Here is a 15,306-nt window from a genome sequence, read left to right as displayed (position 1 = left end):
TTGTATGTCTTCTTTAGAAAAATGTCTATTTAGGTCTTCTGCCATTTCTTTGTTTTGTTTTGTTTTTGTTTTTTTTGTTTTTTTGCGGTACACGGGCCTCTCACTGCTGCGGCCTCTCCCGTTGCAGAGCACAGGCTCTGGACGTGCAGGCTCAGTGACCATGGCTCACGGGCCCAGCCGCTCCATGGCATGTGGGATCCTCCTGGACCAGGGCACGAACCCGTGTCCCCTGCATCAGCAGGCGGACTCTCAACCACTGCTCCACAAGGGAAGCCCCGTCTTCTGCCATTTTTTGATTGGGTTGGGTTTTTATTGATATTGAGTTGTATGAGCTATTTATATATTTTGGGTATTAACCCCTTATTGGTAATAACATTTGCAAATATTTTGTCCCATTCTATAGGTTGCCTTTTCATTTTTGTCTATTGTTTCCTTTGCTATGCAAAAGCTTTTCGCTTAATTAGGTCCCATTTGTTTACTTTTGCTCTAATTTCTTTTACCTTAGGAGATATAGCCAAAGAAAAGATTGCTATGATTTATGTCAAAGAGTGTTATGCTTACATTCTCTTCTATGAGTTTTATGGTTTCAGGTCTTACATTTAGGTCTTTGATCCATTTTAAGTTTATTTTTTTATATGGTCTGAGGAAATGTTCTAATTTCATTCTTTTACATGTACCTGTCCAGTTTTCCCAGCATCACTTGTTGGAGAGACTGTCTTTTCTCCATTATGTATTCTCGCCTTGTTTGTCATAGATTAATTGACCACAGGTGCATGGGTTTATTTCTGGGCTCTCTATTCTCTTCCATGGAGCTATGTGTCTGTTTTTGTGCCAGCACCATGCTGTTTTGATTACTGTAGCTTTGTAGTATAGTCTGAAGTCTGGGAGATGATACCTCCAGCTTTGTTCTTTTTTCTCAAGATTGCTTTGGCAACTTGGAGTCTTTTGTTTTTCCATATGAATTTTAGGAATATTTGCTTTAGTTCTGTGAAATATGTCATGATTATTTTGATACACTAAAAATGAACTATCAGAAAGAGAAAGTAAGAATACAATCCCATTTAAAATTGCATCAAAATGAATAAAATACCTAGGAATAAACTTAACCAAGGAAGTGAAAGACCCATACTCTGAAAACTCTGAAATTCAAGAATGAGGCTCCGTCTTTAAGCTTCCCCCTCTGTACCTTCCACTTGATTAAGACCTTTGGGAATATCACAAGGGAGATACATCAGCTCCAGTGCAAAAGAAGAGAAATTTGAGGGGTGAAACAGCCCCATGTCCAGTAAAACACTGAAAAAGGAAATTGAAGATGATACAAAGAAATGGAAAGATATCCATGCTCTTGGATTAGAAGAATTAATATTGTTAAAATGGCCATACCACCCAAAGCAACTTACAAATTTAATGCAATCCCTATCAAAATACCCATGCCATATTTTATAGAGTCATCCTTTTCTTGGTCCTGAATTAAAACATGGGGAGGTCCATTGAACTTTCTGTTTCTCTTGACTAATAAACTCTTTAATTTAAAAATACACTCTCAATCATTAATTCAAATGGTCCACATCAAAATACTAATAACACTTTACTCTTCAAGGCTATTACCCTAAACCCAGCCAGGGCTCGTCACATGAATGAAAGGTCTCAGGGGGAGGTGTGATCTCCTGCTGCTGTCTTTCCCTGGGCCAGTGGTTTCTGACTCTGCACCCACACCATCCTCGAATGGCCCCCTTGACTCACACTGTTTACCTGATGGTTTAGTGTCCTCTGTGCCAGGCAGGGATTTCAAGCTAACCATTTCCCTCATGTGCCCTAACGGTATTGTTGCCAGATTTAGGGAGAAAAGTACAGGGCACCCAGATAAATCTGAATTCCAGACAGAAAACAAGTAATTTTTCTGTTTATCTCAAATATTGCTTAGCTGAAATTCAAATAATTGAATGGAACATACTTATACTAAAGAATTATTTATTGTTTATCTGACATTTACATTTAAGTAGGTGCCCTGCATTTTATCTGTCAACTCTACCTTTGCTGAGTCCATCAGAGACTCCCCTACCAGGCTCCTCCCAATATCATTCTCTAAACCAAGACAAAGTCTCTCTTCAGAATGGTTACTGCCCTTTACCCCTCAGATTCTGCTCCAGCCATAAACTGACTGCCTCTTACTGCCACGGTTCCTTCAGATACCAGGATACCCTCTGGGCAAGGTCTCTTTTATATGTCCCCAAGCTGATCCTAACTCAGAGTGCCACAGCCCCCCGCCTGGTTCACTACCATTGGCCTCACCACTGGAAGGGTTTGAGGCTCCTTCTGCAGCCCCTGGAGCTGGGCTTGTGCATCCCCCAGTATCAGGGAACATATAGAAGCTGGACTTCTTTTTTCTAGGATTAGGTTAGGAGGCCACTCCATCCACAGCTTTCCCCCTGGGTGGTGGGGTAGGTTGAGGGGAGGGAGTTATAACGCTGTTTTGTCCAAAGAAATGATTCTCATCAAATTTTCTTTCAATTTCCACGGGCTGAACCTTTTAAAATCCTTAATATGGAGTCCAGTAATCCCATAACAAGTCATTAGCTCTTTCCTTTGACAATGTGAATCTTGGTAGTTTAAATCACAATTGGCTTTCATATAAAACATCTTTTCTGTCTTGGAGCCTCAGGCAAAACTGCCAAGTTAACATCAGGAGGATACATGAGTGTATACCCAACAGGTGCTCAAATCATGCTGCCTTCTTTCTTATCCTACAGCTGTAACTGTCCTAGTGGATGGAAAGGAGCCTTTTGCACGGAGACAGTTTCCACCTGCGACCCTGAGCATGACCCTCCACACCACTGCAGCAAAGGAGCAACTTGTGTCTCGTTGCCTCATGGATACACCTGTCACTGTCCACTAGGAACCACTGGAGTCTACTGTGAGCAAGGTGAGGCTCAACTCATGCTGTCCACAGATTTAAGTGAGTCAGTTTCCTTTTGCGAAAGTCAAATGAAATCTGTGTAATAATGAAAGAGCCCGCTCTCTTCTTTCCCCCTGTATATTTGACATTATATTTCACAAATAGGATAGTACTAAAATTTAGTACTACAAAAATACAGCTTTATGTTTAGAATTGCTTTAATTTACTAACTCAAATGCCCCTGTCTGTTTAGTCTAGATGTTCTGGATCTCTTGTGCTAAATGCAATCTAACCAAGTGAATTTAGATTCATAATTCAAGAATGAGGGTCCATCTTTCAGCTTCTCCCTCTGTACCTTCCATTTGACTAAGGACTTTGGGAATATCACAAGGGAGATACATCAGCTCCAGTGCAAAAGAAGAGAAATTTGAGGGATGAAATGGCCCCATGTCCGGTGGAACAATAAGGAGCCCTCAGTTTTCTAGGTCTCCTCAGCTTATATACCTCCCCGTACCTTATGACTGATGATACCCTTACCACTGGGCAAATCATGCAACGGCCTTGAGGGAGCCCGCGGTCTCCTGAGTGCTCCCCACATGGGCTGCAGCTGGTGTAAGTGTGCTTCTAGGCCTGCCCGCTCCCCCGTTTAGTACCCACCTTGCCTCAGACCTTCTGGATTCCCTCCACATCACACACACTGCAGGGTGGGAGGGCGTGGATGGAGCATGGCAGTCCTATTGTCTCCTTCCCAAGTAGAGCTGGACCAAAGTCATTCCTCCACTGTCCTCCTTGCAGCCAATAGCACAAACTCATCTTCATGGACTGGAGAAGGAATGTGGCTCTGTACTGCGCGTCATCCCCAAGCAAGAAGCCCCTGTGGCACTGCACGATTTACCTCCTCATGTAACTTCCCCGACAGCCTCTCTTTATAGGCAAGGTTGGTGGGAGGCTTAGTGGAATGCAGCCACCTTTAAATCTCCCCCATCACACCTGCATCCTCTGCTAAAGCTCTGAGAACCCCTAGGGCAAGAGCAAAAATGCCCACAGACACAAGGACGAAGTAGGGCACTGGAAAAGGTGGCTTTGGGGAAAATCAGGAAAGCACGGGCTGCTCAATGCCTCAAGTTATGCATCCTACATAAATCAACACTTATGCTTCACTTTGTCTTATCTGGTGTAGTTCTAAATATCACAGCAAAATGGGTGTGAAAGAAGACCTCCATAACGCCATGCTCAGAGTCCTAAAAATTCAGTGTGACAGACACAGTTGTGCTGCTGTGAGGCTAATGGGATGGCCTGGCTGCAGCTGGCCAATGTGTCAGTAAGGCTCCAGCCACGGATCCACACAGTCCTGCTTCAGTTTGCCCCTATCCCCCTACCTCCCCATCCCCACTCCCACCCCCCCATCTCGGGGCTGGCTGGGAGTCCAGGACAGTGTGGCATGGAATTCAGGAAACTTGCAGTTGAAGAATCTGGAAAATTGAGCCAGAAAAAAATGAGGACATGGGGATCCCTCTGCCGGCTCCTGGAATCCAGAGACTGGATCATCCACTATTTCTCTATCTCACCTCACACCCCACCCAGAAGAGAAAGCCTTAGCCTCTGCACCCATGTTTAGCAGCAGGGGCTGGGGTAGAAGAAGTACGGGAGCCCATCACCAATTGTGTTATATACACCTTGGGATAATTTGGGGGCTTTATTGTAATATCACATCATACATGTTGTAATTTAATCTTCCTCTGATCATTTTATCAAATACATTAATGCAAACATTTTTAATCCTATATTCTCTGAGAGTCTATGTGTGCTTAACTTTCCTCGAAAAGTCAAAGGTGTTGATAAATGGAAGACATTTGAGGGTCAGAATACTAATGATTTAGCGAAAGAAACGTTTAATTGTGTCAGAAGTTGTGGCTATGAGATAATGTCTGGCTATGGGAATCTGTCTCTTTCATGATGACATTAGAGGCAGATCCCGCTCTTCAAAAATGGCCCTTCTTGGGCTTCCCTGGTGGCACAGTGGTTGAGAGTCCGCCTGCTGATGCAGGGGACATGGGTTCGTGCCCCGGTCCGGGAAGATCCCACATGCCGCGGAGCGGCTGGGCCCGTGAGCCATGGCTGCTGAACCTGCGCGTCCGGAGCCTGTGCACCGCAACGGGAGAGGCCACAACAGTGAGAGGCCCGTGTACCGCAAAAAAAAAAAAAAAAAAAAAAAAAAAGGCCCTTCTTGGCTCCTGGAATAGGCTACACTCTTTCCTGGAATAAGAAGTTTATACTCACTCTTCCCTCTGCCTGAAATGCTCTCATCTTCTCCTCAGAATCCAGCTAACACACCTTCATCCTTCAAATTTCGACTCAGACCTTTCTTTTATAGGAACGACTTCCCTGACCCTTTTTCACGTAACTGAGGGTGGTGCCCACGCCTGTTCCTGTCCATTGGTGTAGAATCTCTAACACTTGTCATACAGTGCTGAGTGAATGTGTCTGCTATACATTTTATTTAGCAGTTCTCAAAGGATAGAGGCAAACTGTGATCATTTTCAAGAAGCAGTTCTTGACGTTAGTGAACAGGAAAGTACTTTGCCAAGATGGCGCACTTGTATTACTCCCAAAGGAATAGCTACTAGAAACTGAAGGAAATAATAGGACAAGTTAACATAAGGGCTAGTGACTATTTACAATAGCCACGTCATGGAAGCAACCTAAATGGACAAAGAAGATGTGGTACATATATACAATGGAATATTACTCAGCCATAAAAAGGAACGAAATTGGGTTATTTGTAGAGACGTGGATGGACTTAGAGACTGTCATACAGAGTAAAGTTAAGTCAGAAAGAGAAAATCAAATATTCCATATATGTGGAATCTAGAAAAATAGTACAGATGAACCAGTTTGCAAGGCAGGAATAGAGATGCATATATAGAGAACAAGCATATGGACACCAAGGGGGGAAAGTAGGGGGGATCAGGGGGTGGGATGAATTGGGAGATTGGGATTGACATGTATACACTAATATGTATAAAATAGATAACTAATAAAAAATCTAGTGATAGTGTTATTTCAAGTGCAATAATTTTAAGAAAGGAAAGTTTTCAGTTAATAAACATTACAATAGGCAAAAAGAAAAAAAAACATAAGGGCTAGTGATTGTAACAATAGGGCAAGCCAGATTTTTGCATCTTAAAATCTCAAATGATGAAAGCCCAGGGGATTAACCTAAAGTTTGTTTGGGTGTACGTATATATACAAATATATATTAGTATGTATATAAATAGATTATACAGAGAGATGCAGAGATACAGTAATGAAATTATTTTATAAGAGAGTCTAGAAAGTTTGATAAAAGGTGCCAGAAAAGTTATGTCACTCTCATAGTATTCTCAACAAAAACTGACCAAAGATATACCCTGCTATGCTACAAAATAAGAGCTTAATTCCTTTATTAAAAAGTTAGAGAAAATTATATCATAAAAACAGTTGTTTTGACTGGGAAAAAATGTATTGATATTATGTGGGGGAGGGGACTATAGAGTTTTAGATTCTCAATTGAAAGTTATTTTTCTAGAGTAATTTTTATAGTAAAGTTGATTTTAAGAACTATGAACTATATTTGTTGTGAAGTCAAAATAATGAAGAAGGAGCTTAATCAGAAATGACAGAATTAAACTTTAAGTCTCAAAAGATCCGTTTTCTTTATCTCCATTGACCCATTGACTTTGCAGTTTTCCAACATAGTAGCTACAGTACTAAAATTTAATTTAAAAAACGAAAACAGATAACAGATATCAACCAGGCCCTGAAACCAGGCAGCAGTGGGCTCCTGCGTCTTGTCAATAGCTGCGTTTTCCTTATTCCCAGAGAGCTTGTTCCTTACTGCACCATAACCAGTAGCTGTCTGCGACATGCAGTCATAACTTCCACTCAGTTGAGCAAATTATGGTCACCTAGAATGCGGAAGAAATGCCTGGGGTTCAATTCACTTTTATTGTAGTTAATAAACTGGTTTGTAAATTACCAAGAAATCCAACACCAACATCCTTAAACTTACACATCCCTAACTTCCATGTCATCTTTTTCCCTTCTGCCTCTTCTCCTTCCCCATTCCAAGAAACCTAAGTCTTAGGAAATTAGTTTGGCTGCACATGGAACCCGACATACAGCTGTCATACCTGCCTAGTTTCGTCTTTATGATCGTCTTTATTGTAAATGAGCCCCACCCCCAAGAAGCACCCAAACTCATGCTTATAAGCTCTGAATGACGAGAAACTAAACTGCAGTGGATTGGCAAGCCCGATGAAGCCGTGGCGCAGGGATGGTGAAGGACATCTGCCTCACATTAGCGTTCTCTGTTCTTTTCTCCTCCCTTGGCAGTAACGCTTGGCACCAGTTCATTAAAATTGTTTACCAGTTCCAGAACACGTGCTGGGAAGACTGCCTGAACAAGAAAGACAGGTGCCTTGTCTCCGTAGAGGTGACATGCTAGTAGGAGGCGGCAAGCACAGAACATGCCCACCAGTCAGTGAGCAAAAGCACAGAATGAGTGAGTGCCATGAAGGAAAGCAAGAGGGCGAGGAGACAGACAGTCACTGGGAGAGTACACTCAAGCGGGGATGGTCAGGAAAGGCCTCTCTGAGTAGTGACATCTGAGCTGTCAGCCAGTGAGACTCACCCACGTGTCACAGACAGAGGGGCAGGCTCTCTGGGCAGCGGTTAAACCTGGAAACAGGAAAATGATGTCACATGTTTGAGGGAGAGAAAGGCAGTCGGTATTCCTGGAATAGGAGCTGGTATTATAAGATGAGTTTGGAAAGGCAAGCAGAAGCCAGATCGTGCAGAGCCTTGGAAAATACGATAAAGAATTGTAATTCCACGCTGAGAAAATAGGAAGCCTGTGAAGATTGTAAGTGTGAGTCAGAAAACTTGAAGTTAAGTCCTGTTGCTCCTAGTGACTAGCAATTCAGTTTCTGCTGCGTCAGTGAAGTCTCTGAGCCTCGATCTCATTATGTGTAAAACAGCAACATCAAGTATGCCAGCTGTTTTCCATCTGCCCACCCTTCCCCACACCCACACTCCCTGCCCGGTACTCTAACACCTTCTCCAGTAGATTGCAGTGGAGTTTGGCCAACAGACGTCACCAGCAGGTGATGAGGGGGAAGGAGGAGAGCAAGACAGAGTACTTACTCTCTTACGAAGAGGATGGCCAGGGGACATTCTCTGTCCCAGCATTATAATTTAAGCAGTGAGATCTGATTTAATCTGTCCCTTGCTACTAGATGTCTGACTAACGGGGGAAATGTTATCTTTTAAGTCCCCTAAAACATTCACCTATAGCTGACAGAAGGAAAAATCCATTTAAAGACAAGAGAAGGATAATTCCTGGTTGGGTACCTTCTTTTCACTAAGGCCCCACCCCAAACTCCATTGGAATTCCACTGAGGAATTCCCCGGTGGTTAAGTAAATTATCAACAAACCATTTGAATCCAATGGCTTCTAGGGTCACAGCCACCAAAAGTGATTCAAAATATCTGAGCCTAGCTCCACAAGTGCAGAAATCCACAATGTTCACATTGGAACTAGCTCAGATGTGTGCTTTTAAACGCCCAAGGGCCCTAAACCATCTTTAAAATTAAACTGAAGATGCAGGAGGATTGTCAGCAAACAGCATCTGGGTGTATATTTCACAGGGACTATTGACCTTAATTTAAAAAGAAATCATAACAGGTGAAACTAGGGTAGAGTATTTTGCAATCCAGAATAGTCATTAAAATATTCTATTCTAGAAGAATTCTGATTTACAGTTATTTTGTGAGATGGACAATTTGTTCAATTTCTTTTCTCTTACACTCAAATCTTATTTATTTGCTCTTCTCTTCCATTATACTTGTCTTTCCTGTTAGAATTTATGGTTTACAAGTACACATGTAACCTTTCCTGAATCATAAAATCTCTCCTGCCCATTTATTTTTCCCCACATTATTGGTAAATTGCTTTTTTCTTTAAATAGTTTTGCACTAACTAAATTCTAGCTATCGTGTATCGTTGACATTTAGCCAAGTGAGATTCCATAATATGTGTGTTTTTAACTTTTAGCTTAGGAAATACTTAAAATGCTTCCATTTTCCCTACATGCTTTCCAACCGTAGTGCAATTTTCCTTCCACTCATTCCTCTAAGATAAAGAAACCACGCACATGCTGGCATTTTGAGTGAAGCAGGCAGATGTTCAAGCTACTTGGTCTCTTGATGCTCTACTTTATGGTCCACCTATCCCTGGTTTTATTGAAATTAATTCAAGTAATGGCGAAGTTCAATTCTCCAAGTGTTCCCGACACGTGGGATGCCTTCCTGCCGAGTCGTGGTTTTCCTAATAGTAGAGAAATGGGTCCATAGCACTGTAGAGGGCAATTTCAGGGATCATTACTGTTTGCCTTTTTCAGATGCTCATTTTCAGGTGCATTTAACCAGGCAGGTAAATACAGCAGGTAATGTGCAAGCTTTCTTCATAGAAAAAAAAAAAAAACCTTAAGTCTTTATTTCCCCACTTTCAATCCCACCATGATAATTAATAAGGATGTAGTTACATGTGTACTAGATCCTCTACAATTTTATAATACTTATAAAAGGTAAAAAATAAATAAGCACTAGCTACGATTTTCAGGAACACACGTTTTAATTCTTTAGTCTTCTGTTTGTGCTCTTCCATACAACCTGATAAATCGTAAGTAAAAGAGTGCATGGGTTATATATAACAATTCTAACTAAGGTTTATATGAACGTTAAGCTTTTTGAATATCTAAAGGAATAGACTCTACTAGAAACTTAGTAGAAATATACACACACAACTGTCATTTCCTAACCTTGGACTTTGAGGAAGGAACTTACTTTTCCTGAACATCAAGCTTCTCATGTGTGAAAAGAATATGTTTTTAAGTCTGTTTTAGAGGAATTTGGGGCCGAAGTCCAGGGAGAGTCCATTCTCCTTGTCAAGCCCTAAGTTAATAATTAAAACTGTTTACAAGGTAGTGAGTGAAAGGTTAAAAGCTCTAAGAGACAGATTCAGAGGTTTTTCTTCAACAAAGTCCTTTTTATTTTCTATTCAAGATAACATTAAGTAACAAACAAAAGCCCTCAACACAGTGGATTTTCAGCTCTCGACTGCTAAAGATTTCTCCCTTGAAATGTTTTACATATTGAGCCATGTTCCCCATCTTAGGAAGGCAGACAAAAAAAAAGGTTTGCTTACAATCAATTTCTACAGACAGGACTTGGTGGCTTCTTCCCCTGAGGCAGGTCTGCCCACACCCTCTTTTTATCTGAGGTGATTGACAGTGATGGAATCCAACCACAAACTTTACTTTCTAATTTGAGGAACTGAGAGACAGGCTCCCTCTAGTTTCTAATAGAACCAACTAAAATCCTCATGACCATAGTGGAAGATATAAAGATTGCAAGATATTTCATTATTTCATTCCTTCTTTTGTTAAAAATCTATATAATTTATCCTAAGAAAAATAGGAAAGCAAACTTTCCTGTACCATCCTAACCAAGGAATATGGTCAAGAAGGCAAACAAGGCAAATGGTCAAGAAAGCCCTGTGGTCTCAATGACAGAACTGTCTAAGATTCCAAGCCGCCCTTATAAAAGTCATGATGAGGGGTCAGTGACACAAAGAGGCCAGCACAGAACCTGGCACATAACAAGTACTCCTTAAATACGAACCCCTCTTACAGAGGAAGGAAAAGTGTTAGATTAGACTTGTACTAAATGCAAGTTATGTCCACATAGGTATTTTTATCATCTCTTTTTTTTAAATATGGATTTTTTAAAACAGATTCTTAAGCTAAAATATTTTAAACCTCCTATTTTAAAAAGACAATAGTTTTTATTATATAAAGATGTAAAAAATATTTCAAGCTATCATGATCAATGTAGTAGACGTTAACTTTTCCAAATGACCAAATAAGATTTTTTTAAAAACAAAATACACATTATCTATAGAAGTATAGCAGATTATTAAGTTTTTTAAAAAGTATTTATTGAGAAATCACTCAGGCAATATGGACAGATCCAAAACATGATAAGGTAGGGTCCCTCCTTTCAAAGAACTAATAATTTAGATAGAGACCAGACAAAAGTCTGTGAAAATTAAAGTATATAATTTAAATAACAGTTCAGGGAAAAGAGTAAAACATATCCCAGAGTATTGAATTCTTTAACGGCTCGACAAATGACAGTACCTGCGTAACTTCTGGCTAGTGGGGCCTGAAAAGCTTAGAAAGTAATGGAATTAATAGCATTGCTGCAGGTTACACATGAGAGCTGTTAAGAGAGTAACTCCTAAGAGTTCTCATCACAAGGAGAAAATAGTTTTTCCTTTTATTTTGTGTCTGTATGAGATGATGCATGTTCACTAACTTTACTGTGGTCATCATCTCATGATGTATGTAAGTCAAATCAACAGGCTGTACACCGTAAAGTTATATACTGCTGTATGTCTGGTATATCTCAATAAAACTGGAAGAAAAAAATCTCAAAAAGAAAAAAGCAGTGAAATTAGATTAGGTGTTTAAAAAATGGGTAAGTTTTGGATAGACTCATACAGGATGGTGAGGTAGCCGTCCTAAGAGTGAAAACTACTTCAGCAAACCATGGGGGAGATGGAAAGGTGCACTTGGAAATGTGAGTAAACATCTTTATCTGAAAAGGAAATGTATGCCAGGTAAGGTGTAAATTATTAAAATACCTCTGAGAATAGAAGAGACCAATGTAAGGCACACTAAATTAAAAACTCATCAGGACTTGCTTACTGGTCTGGGTGTGCCTTTCACATAGATGGTGTTCAGTTAACACTTGTGAAGTAAGTGATGATTATTCAAGGTTTAAAACCTGAATGACACATGCATGTAATCAATGTTGTCTTCCAGACCTGCTGTAAATGAGCCTTGGAGACTCCTGAAACAGGCATATAATTTCCCACAAAAGTTACCTGACTCAGTGGCTGAATTTATTATTTAAGATACTTCCAAACAACTTAAGAGAGAGCTCACAGTAAAATGTACATGTATTTGAAAAGTAGCCAAGATAGTGATAGAAAGGTATGCCCTCCTGCCAAGGAAAGAAGGGAAGGGAAGGGAAGGGAAGGGAAGGGAAGGGAAGGGAAGGGAAGGGAAGGGAAGGGAAGGGAAGGGAAGGGAAGGGGAGGGGAGGGAAGGACAAGGAAGACAAAACAAGGCGAGTCTAAATCATTTCACAACACACAACTGAATGTAAAATTAGCTTTGGGTTTCTTGGAAGTTGAAGTGAATCATAAAATACAACAGACTACTACTTAATTATTGCCTAATTAAAGAAAGCATACCAGCCCTCACATCAAGGACAGAGAACCGTGCCCTGGCACTGAACTGTAATAAAAATGTATTGAGCATGATCCATTTTTTAGAAAAATAAAATTAAATAGCATAATAAATAATTTGATGACAATCAAATTATAATTTGATGACAATTTTCTAGAAAATGAAATGGCATTATGTATATGGTCATTTTTTATACTGACACAATAAAGGCTACGGGCATAATATTAGGTCATAGTTCTGTAAAGATAATTATGTCAAATTACCTTTGAAAAGTAGATTTCTGTTGATCTGACATGTTACTGGGGCAATAGTCAGTTGTCTTGAGAGATAATTATTTATTTTCATTAGACCATTACTCTTGGATATCAGTTGTGTCGGTCAAGTTTCTGATGGTCAAAGCATAGCAAAAAATGAAAATTAAGACCCCTGTAGAAGTCCAGATATCCTGGCTATTAATTGAAAGGATCATTACATGTTTTGTTTTCCCGATTTATAAGTGACAAAATTGATGTTTTACCATGAAAATTAAAAAGTTTAACTTAGCATCTGTTACCTTATATGTGTGCGCTGTTTACTGCCAGAACTCTCACTAATATAATAAGTATCATTTTGCCTACCTGACAGAATTCATATGAAGTAAGTACTCAAAGGAAATTACCAGGGACTACCCTGGTGGTCCAGTGGTGGAGACACCATGCTTCCATTATAACGGGCACGCGTCCGATCCGTGGTCGGGGAACAAAGATGCTGCATGCTGCCTGGCGCGGCCAAAAATTTAAAAAAAAAGAAAAAGAAAAAATAATTTAAAAAATAGTGTTATCAGTAAATTAACATAATCTACAAAAAAAAAGGAATCACCAAATTTCTTTATCATAAAACAATCATGTGATTTTATAGAACACAATTTTTTTGACAATGATGGCAGATACACTTTATTTTCATTTCAGTACAAAATTATGTTTAAGAATCAATGTATCGTTGTGGTTTTGAACCAATATCAAACCTCTGACCCAATAACAAACAAGACAAACTTCTGGAGGCAGACCTAACCATTTTTTCACTCTGAGTTAAGAACTGGCTAATGTTGACAGGGCAGGTCATGGAAAGAGCTTATTTGGTGATAGGAATCTCAGTGGGAGCTGCAGCTCAAAACAACTTATACTGATTCCCAGGAAAATAATACAGGGTTCACTGTAGTTCACTCAGTCTGTAGTTCTCCCCGCAAGTTTCCATTGACTTCCTATATTTCCTCCCCAGCTAACTCACTCTCCAAAAGATTAGGCTGCTACCCTGTCCAATCATCTTCTATCATCTCTACACTGAATTTACTATGTCACTGTTTTAGATGATAACTTCCCCATTTGGGGGCTAGCATTTATGGAGAACTTAATTGGAAGAACACTTAATTTTTAAGCAACACTCTATCTTGATGGGTCTTCAAAGATCATTTGAACAAAATAACCACCCAAATAATTAAATGAGTTAAGTAATTAGAGTTGTTCGGCATTATCCATCTGGGTGCTAAAGAAAGTCTGCCCAAAGGAATGACTTTATTTTTTCAGTAATTGATACTTAGCCATCTCTTCTGTTAGCAACTAGCCAACAGATTCAATTGCTGGATCCCAACCTCCCCCCCAGTAGACTATGATAATAAACCAGCAAAGAGCAAGGATGTTTAGCTTCATTTTTGCTGCATTGACAATGTACGTACTTAGTTAATCTAAAATTTGTCCAACTGTTTAACTTGGAATCGAGAGGTAATCACATAGTTAAGGATGGAAAAAAAAAGTTACGTCTATCCATTAGATTCTCATTAAGTATTTACAAGCTAAGGAGCTACAGTGAAATTATATGCACTATCCATAGACCTGAATGCAAATAACAGATTAATAAATGCCACAAAAAGTCTCAAATTATTCTCATCTCTTTCTCTTGACTGACTGACTAGAACATAACTGTGGTACAGTAGGAGAGCTGTGGCTAAAGTCAAGATTATTGCATTAAAGTCATGAAATCGAGAGCATAGTTGGAGAGCCCTAAACTCAGCACATTTGCTGAGAACAAAGCAGACGTGCATCCATGAGGGCAACAATTTAACCTCATAGGCTTATAACATGTGGAGATAGAGAACTATGTATTTATTGAATAGACTATGCTTTGAGTCCATCATGAGAAACAACACTCTGGAAATTAGTAATCTATTTTAGAAAGCTTGAGTTCTACCACGGAGAACAGAAACATTTGGTAGCAAACCACTTCAATGGGACTTGCTCAACTTAAAGTGATTTAAGAAGTGTGCTGAAATAAGCAGTTACTGCATCCAGGGTAGAGAGGTGATGAAATTTTTAATGCTTGAGGGGAATCTTGCAGAGCTTTACGTTTTAAGAAAATCTGTGCTTTAAAAGCAGAGATGTGGGTCAGCAAGATGGCAAACTAGGAAGCTACAGGCTGTCCTTCCCCTACAGAGACACCAAGTTAACAACACATGGACAATGATACCTCTGTGAGAACTCCGGAGAGCATTTGAGAAGCTACCCTACCCAGGTCATAATTGTGGAGGGAATTTTGCATCCAAATAAAGACTGATTCAGGCTAGAATAATCAAAGGATGTTAAATCTAGGGACAGTTTTGATGAATGTAGATATACATGGCTTAAAGTGTCTCCCATAAACTGCATATGAATTGCAAGGAAGAAAAAAATGCCATATTTATACAGCAGAATAGCATACAGTGGAAAAAAATAAGTCAACACCTTGACAAAGGTGAGCAAAATTGATTTCACCAGTGAGGGACAGACATGTGCCTCCATGTGTGATGCTCTGAGAAGAACACATCGCCTGTGAAACACCTCAGCCAAGAAAGCATACCCTAAATCTGCTTAGAATGAAACATCAGTCAAACCCAAAATGATGAGCATTTCTTTCAAATAAAAAGAAGGAAGAAAAGATCCTTCAAAAACGTCAGTGTCATGAAAGACAATGATGACTGTGGAAATGTTCTAGGTTAAAAGACATTAAAGAAATATGACAGCTCAATGCAACATCTGAGTCATA

At 39.8% G+C, this 15,306-nt stretch overlaps 1 protein-coding gene across 1 annotated transcript in view; it reads left to right on the top strand.

The window, feature by feature from the left end:
• The first annotated feature begins 2,371 nt into the window (after nt 1–2,371).
• EYS (EGF-like photoreceptor maintenance factor) overlaps nt 2,372–15,306 on the top strand; it is a 44,809-nt gene continuing 31,874 nt past the window's right edge. Inside the window, exon 1 of the mRNA XM_022565521.3 lies at nt 2,372–2,923. Within this exon, the coding sequence (XP_022421229.2) occupies nt 2,695–2,923 (229 nt within the window). The 5' untranslated portion in view covers nt 2,372–2,694. The remainder of the gene's footprint in view (nt 2,924–15,306) is intronic.

This window comes from Delphinapterus leucas, chromosome 12 (assembly GCF_059928025.1).
Source record: "Delphinapterus leucas isolate spDelLeu-1000000601 "Yukka" chromosome 12, BTC_Dleu_Yukka2, whole genome shotgun sequence".
NCBI lineage: Eukaryota > Metazoa > Chordata > Mammalia > Artiodactyla > Monodontidae > Delphinapterus > Delphinapterus leucas.
The sequence above is the reverse complement of the archived record's forward strand: the minus strand, read 5'-3'. Positions and strand labels throughout refer to the sequence as shown.